At 44.8% G+C, this 6,019-nt stretch overlaps 1 protein-coding gene and 8 non-coding genes across 13 annotated transcripts in view; 1 reads left to right on the forward strand and 8 right to left on the reverse strand.

The window, feature by feature from the left end:
- Positions 1-5,256, forward strand: part of LOC121518913 (cilia- and flagella-associated protein 54-like) — a 44,224-nt gene extending 38,968 nt beyond the window's left edge. For all 5 annotated transcript variants that reach the window (XM_041801605.1, XM_041801607.1, XM_041801608.1 and 2 more), the window contains exons 55-57: positions 4,400-4,546; positions 4,643-4,763; positions 4,991-5,256. In XM_041801605.1, the coding sequence (XP_041657539.1) occupies positions 4,400-4,546; positions 4,643-4,763; positions 4,991-5,169 (447 nt within the window). In that variant the 3' untranslated portion in view covers positions 5,170-5,256. The remainder of the gene's footprint in view (positions 1-4,399; positions 4,547-4,642; positions 4,764-4,990) is intronic.
- Positions 441-513, reverse strand: trnar-acg. Its single transcript has one exon. It is a non-coding gene; the product is annotated as a tRNA-Arg (tRNA).
- trnar-acg lies at positions 1,117-1,189 on the reverse strand. Its single transcript has one exon. It is a non-coding gene; the product is annotated as a tRNA-Arg (tRNA).
- Positions 1,431-1,502, reverse strand: trnah-gug. The gene has a single exon. It is a non-coding gene; the product is annotated as a tRNA-His (tRNA).
- Positions 1,830-1,902, reverse strand: trnar-acg. Its single transcript has one exon. It is a non-coding gene; the product is annotated as a tRNA-Arg (tRNA).
- trnah-gug lies at positions 2,812-2,883 on the reverse strand. Its single transcript has one exon. It is a non-coding gene; the product is annotated as a tRNA-His (tRNA).
- trnar-acg lies at positions 3,211-3,283 on the reverse strand. Its single transcript has one exon. It is a non-coding gene; the product is annotated as a tRNA-Arg (tRNA).
- trnah-gug lies at positions 3,505-3,576 on the reverse strand. Its single transcript has one exon. It is a non-coding gene; the product is annotated as a tRNA-His (tRNA).
- On the reverse strand, positions 3,904-3,976 carry trnar-acg. The gene has a single exon. It is a non-coding gene; the product is annotated as a tRNA-Arg (tRNA).
- Positions 5,257-6,019: the final 763 nt, after the last annotated feature.

Below are 6,019 nucleotides of genomic sequence, written 5' to 3' on the forward strand. Positions count from 1 at the left end.
GCCGGTGTGGCCAAGAGCATTCTTTAAAAAGTTCAGCTTGCCACACTTGCCGTGACCCGAACCGGGGTTGCTGCGGCCACAACGCAGAGTACTAACCACTATACGATCACGGCCGCTTGCTTCCCTGAGAAACCATCTTCTGGTCATTGAACAGTTTTCAGCACTAAATCCCAAGGTTTAGCCTTTGGTGTCTGAAAGGGTTTTTTGCTCCATGCTGAGGGACAAAATGCAGTCAAGCTCCACACATGGTTGAATCCAGGAACGTTGTGTTTGTGCTTGCAGGACAAGTTGTGTTTCGACAGAGTGAGGAGCAGCAGTTGGAGGTTTGTTCATGGCTGTGTGGGAGTGACAGCCTAGGGTTCATTGGCCTTTCAGCTGGCTCCTTTCAGTGTCAGATGAGAACAAGCAGGCACAAGTGATTTGCAAGCTAAAATCTGCAATGAGCTAGCCAGGAGTTGAACCTAGAACCTTCTGATCCGTAGTCAGACGCGTTATCCATTGCGCCACTAGCCCCACCCTCTTGGGAAAGCTCAACTGTCAGATGCATACTAATGCAATGGGCTGGTACTGTGAAAGGTAGAGTTGAAAGAGCCGGTGGAGCTACTGGGCCAGTAGGAAAACAGGGCTGACAAATTGGAGAATTGGCTTGAGCTGTCTGCTTTTAGACCCTCATGAACCAAGGAGAGCCGGTGTGGCCAAGAGCATTCTTTAAAACTTCAGCTTGCCACACTTGCCGTGACCCGGATTCGAACTGGGGTTGCTGCGGCCACAACGCAGAGTACTAACCACTATACGATCACGGCCGCTCGCTTCCCTGAGAAACCATCTTCTGGTCATTGAACAGTTTTCAGCACTAAATCCCAAGGTTTAGCCTTTGGTGTCTGAAAGGGTTTTTTGCTCCATGCTGAGGGACAAAATGCAGTCAAGCTCCACACATGGTTGAATCCAGGAACGTTGTGTTTGTGCTTGCAGGACAAGTTGTGTTTCGACAGAGTGAGGAGCAGCAGTTGGAGGTTTGTTCATGGCTGTGTGGGAGTGACAGCCTAGGCTTCATTGGCCTTTCAGCGTCAGATGAGAACAAGCAGGCACAAGTGATTTGCAAGCTAAAATCTGCAACGAGCTAGCCAGGAGTCGAACCTAGAATCTTCTGATCCGTAGTCAGACGCGTTATCCATTGCGCCACTAGCCCCACCCTCTTGGGAAAGCTCAACTGTCAGAGTGATGCATACTAATGCAATGGGCTGGTACTGTGAAAGGTAGAGTTGAAAGAGCCGGTGGAGCTACTGGGCCAGTAGGAAAACAGGGCTGACAAATTGGAGAATTGGCTTGAGCTGTCTGCTTTTAGACCCTCATGAACCAAGGAGAGCCGGTGTGGCCAAGAGCATTCTTTAAAAAGTTCAGCTTGCCACACTTGCCACACTTGCCACACTTGCCGTGACCCGGATTCGAACCGGGGTTGCTGCGGCCACAACGCAGAGTACTAACCACTATACGATCACGGCTGCTTGCTTCCCTGAGAAACCATCTTCTGGTCATTGAACAGTTTTCAGCACTAAATCCCAAGGTTTAGCCTTTGGTGTCTGAAAGGGTTTTTTGCTCCATGCTGAGGGACAAAATGCAGTCAAGCTCCACACATGGTTGAATCCAGGAACGTTGTGTTTGTGCTTGCAGGACAAGTTGTGTTTCGACAGAGTGAGGAGCAGCAGTTGGAGGTTTGTTCATGGCTGTGTGGGAGTGACAGCCTAGGGTTCATTGGCCTTTCAGCTGGCTCCTTTCAGTGTCAGATGAGAACAAGCAGGCACAAGTGATTTGCAAGCTAAAATCTGCAACGAGCTAGCCAGGAGTCGAACCTAGAATCTTCTGATCCGTAGTCAGACGCGTTATCCATTGCGCCACTAGCCCCACCCTCTTGGGAAAGCTCAACTGTCAGAGTGATGCATACTAATGCAATGGGCTGGTACTGTGAAAGGTAGAGTTGAAAGAGCCGGTGGAGCTACTGGGCCAGTAGGAAAACAGGGCTGACAAATTGGAGAATTGGCTTGAGCTGTCTGCTTTTAGACCCTCATGAACCAAGGAGAGCCGGTGTGGCCAAGAGCATTCTTTAAAAAGTTCAGCTTGCCACACTTGCCGTGACCCGGATTCGAACTGGGGTTGCTGCGGCCACAACGCAGAGTACTAACCACTATACGATCACGGCCGCTTGCTTCCCTGAGAAACCATCTTCTGGTCATTGAACAGTTTTCAGCACTAAATCCCAAGGTTTAGCCTTTGGTGTCTGAAAGGGTTTTTTGCTCCATGCTGAGGGACAAAATGCAGTCAAGCTCCACACATGGTTTAATCCAGGAACGTGTTTGCAGGACAAGTTGTGTTTCGACAGAGTGAGGAGCAGCAGTTGGAGGTTTGTTCATGGCTGTGTGGGAGTGACAGCCTAGGGTTCATTGGACTTTCAGCTGGCTCCTTTCAGTGTCAGATGAGAACAAGCAGGCACAAGTGATTTGCAAGCTAAAATCTGCAACGAGCTGGCCAGGAGTCCAACCTAGAATCTTCTGATCCGTAGTCAGATGTGTTATCAATTGCGCCACTAGCCCCACCCTCTTGGGAAAGCTCAACTGTCAGAGCGATGCATACTAATGCAATGGGCTGGTACTGTGAAAGGTAGAGTTAAAAGAGCCGGTGGAGGCACTGGGCCAGTAGGAAAACAGGGCTGACAAATTGGAGAATTGGCTTGAGCTGTCTGCTTTTAGACCCTCATGAACCAAGGAGAGCCGGTGTGGCCAAGAGCATTCTTTAAAAAGTTCAGCTTGCCACACTTGCCGTGACCCGGATTCGAACCGGGGTTGCTGCGGCCACAACGCAGAGTACTAACCACTATACGATCACGGCCGCTTGCTTCCCTGAGAAACCATCTTCTGGTCATTGAACAGTTTTCAGCACTAAATCCCAAGGTTTAGCCTTTGGTGTCTGAAAGGGTTTTTTGCTCCATGCTGAGGGACAAAATGCAGTCAAGCTCCACACATGGTTGAATCCAGGAACGTTGTGTTTGTGCTTGCAGGACAAGTTGTGTTTCGACAGAGTGAGGAGCAGCAGTTGGAGGTTTGTTCATGGCTGTGTGGGAGTGACAGCCTAGGGTTCATTGGCCTTTCAGCTGGCTCCTTTCAGTGTCAGATGAGAACAAGCAGGCACAAGTGATTTGCAAGCTAAAATCTGCAACGAGCTAGCCAGGAGTCGAACCTAGAATCTTCTGATCCGTAGTCAGACGCGTTATCCATTGCGCCACTAGCCCCACCCTCTTGGGAAAGCTCAACTGTCAGAGCGATGCATACTAATGCAATGGGCTGGTACTGTGAAAGGTAGAGTTGAAAGAGCCGGTGGAGCTACTGGGCCAGTAGGAAAACAGGGCTGACAAATTGGAGAATTGGCTTGAGCTGTCTGCTTTTAGACCCTCATGAACCAAGGAGAGCCGGTGTGGCCAGAGCATTCTTTAAAAGTTAGGCTTGCCACACTTGCCGTGACCCGGATTCGAACCGGGGTTGCTGCGGCCACAACGCAGAGTACTAACCACTATACGATCACGGCCGCTTGCTTCCCTGAGAAACCATCTTCTGGTCATTGAACAGTTTTCAGCACTAAATCCCAAGGTTTAGCCTTTGGTGTCTGAAAGGGTTTTTTGCTCCATGCTGAGGGACAAAATGCAGTCAAGCTCCACACATGGTTGAATCCAGGAACGTTGTGTTTGTGCTTGCAGGACAAGTTGTGTTTCGACAGAGTGAGGAGCAGCAGTTGGAGGTTTGTTCATGGCTGTGTGGGAGTGACAGCCTAGGGTTCATTGGCCTTTCAGCTGGCTCCTTTCAGTGTCAGATGAGAACAAGCAGGCACAAGTGATTTGCAAGCTAAAATCTGCAACGAGCTAGCCAGGAGTTGAACCTAGAATCTTCTGATCCGTAGTCAGACGCGTGATCCATTGCGCCACTAGCCCCACCCTCTTGGGAAAGCTCAACTGTCAGAGCGATGCATACTAATGCAATGGGCTGGTACTGTGAAAGGTAGAGTTGAAAGAGCCGGTGGAGCTACTGAGCCACTTCTTTTTCTCCTCTGTATTTTTATGACACTCTGGATCCAGTTGATTGTTTATTTTTTTTCAATTATATTTTGACACTAATTTTTATTGAGCTAATCATTACTGGAAATTTCTTTGTTCTGTTTTCATATCCATGAGTGACACACTACTATCCCCGCATTACTTCCACTGGTATAGTGGTGCGTTCTTAGACAATAGGCTGTCATTTCCAAACACTTTTTACATGACATCAGAATTTGATGACAGAAAATTACAGTTTTATGTGCTTTTTTCAATCAATCATAAGTGCTTTTTATTTTTATTGTGCTTTCTTGTGAGTAGGAAGCTGTAAGTCTGCTCTCAGGGCAGACGTGTTTACCACCCAGATCCAGTGTAACTCTTGCCCGAGCCACTTTACTTCTCAGTGACCTGAGAGGAGCACAAAGCACCACACTTGTAGAACTGACACAGAAACTACTCATAAAACAGGTACTTATCCTGTGCATTATTTGCTCTTTTCAGCATATTCAACAAGTTGGACTTGTTTTTATTTTCATTGCTCTTTATTGTTTCATTTTATCCTAGCTGTGTGTTTTTGGTGAGAATGCTGTGCTTGATCGTGGAAAAATTTGTTTTCCCTTTTCTGGACCCAACAACATTTACCTCCCTTATCTCAGCCTACTGGATGAGGCCACTTTACAAATTGGTAATTTACTCTCACTTTGCTTTTTACTCTGCTCTCCTTTATGCTTTTGAAGTTACTTTAAATAGTCATCCTATAGTAATCCAAGTTAATCCCAATTGTGTTTTTTTTCCCATTTTTTTAAATCATTTTTTCTTGCTCTTTTGCCATTAAAGTAGACTCTCAATTTTGTCACACATTTTTCTTCACACCAAGTTTAATGGTGACATTTTTGTCTTGTATTTTTTCAGGCAATATCTGTTCTCTTGACACACTGGAGATGCCACTCTCATCTCAGTCCTCGCAATCAGACTCCCAGAGGCATTCACATTTGTCCAGCAAAGAGGAAAAAGACCCTCAAGACCCCATTCTTTCTCTAAAAATCTCACACACCTACAGTCATTCAAGCCCTCCGTGCTCAGACAGATAGTCACAATACAATTTCACCAAATATGCATTGGTCATTTATGTTCTTTCCTATTACTGTTGATACAGATGTAGACTGATGGATGCTTACGTTTAGAGGCACATATGTGAAATGTATTGCTATTCATTGCTTGTTTGTTGACTAAAGATTGTCTCTAACATGATATAATAACACAATGCCAAAATACCTGCAAATTGTGATTAATAAAGTTTAATTTTCAATTCAGCTGCTACATTTTCTGTACACAGGGATGTCTTTTGTGAAACACAGGGTGCATTCAACTGTGTATAAAAGTTATGCATAATTTTTTGCTATTATCAATGATGTTGGCATGTGTACTTTGTTATTGTCAAGGATACAGACAAATTTTGACATTTGTTCTTCATTTCAAATTCCAGAATTATCTACAAGCAGTTTGTCACTGGAGAAAAGAATCATGACAATTGTTGTAAAAACAATTTAGCATAAACCTGCTAAACTAGTATACAAGCATGAACAATATCAGTGTGATCCATGTCCTCCATTGTTTTGTTTTGTTTTTTTGTTAAAGAAAAATCATAATCCAAAACATATAAATATTATTTACATTACAGACCATGTAAAACAGTTGATGTAAAACAGTAGAGAAATAAAATCCAGATATTACAAATGAGAATTCAGGTTTTAGGAATTAGTATTCAAGGTCAAACCAAGACAGCTCTGTTAATACATATACAATGAATGGTATGCATGAATTTTACTATTGTCACAGTTAAGAAAAAGATTTTTATTGAATGACTTTCATGAAGTTACGAGGTTCCTCATATTACGATTAACGGTATCAATTGAAACTGACATCATAGACATATAGTAA

The sequence above is a fragment of the Cheilinus undulatus genome, linkage group 12 (genome assembly GCF_018320785.1).
Source record: "Cheilinus undulatus linkage group 12, ASM1832078v1, whole genome shotgun sequence".
Taxonomy (NCBI): Eukaryota; Metazoa; Chordata; class Actinopteri; order Labriformes; family Labridae; genus Cheilinus; species Cheilinus undulatus.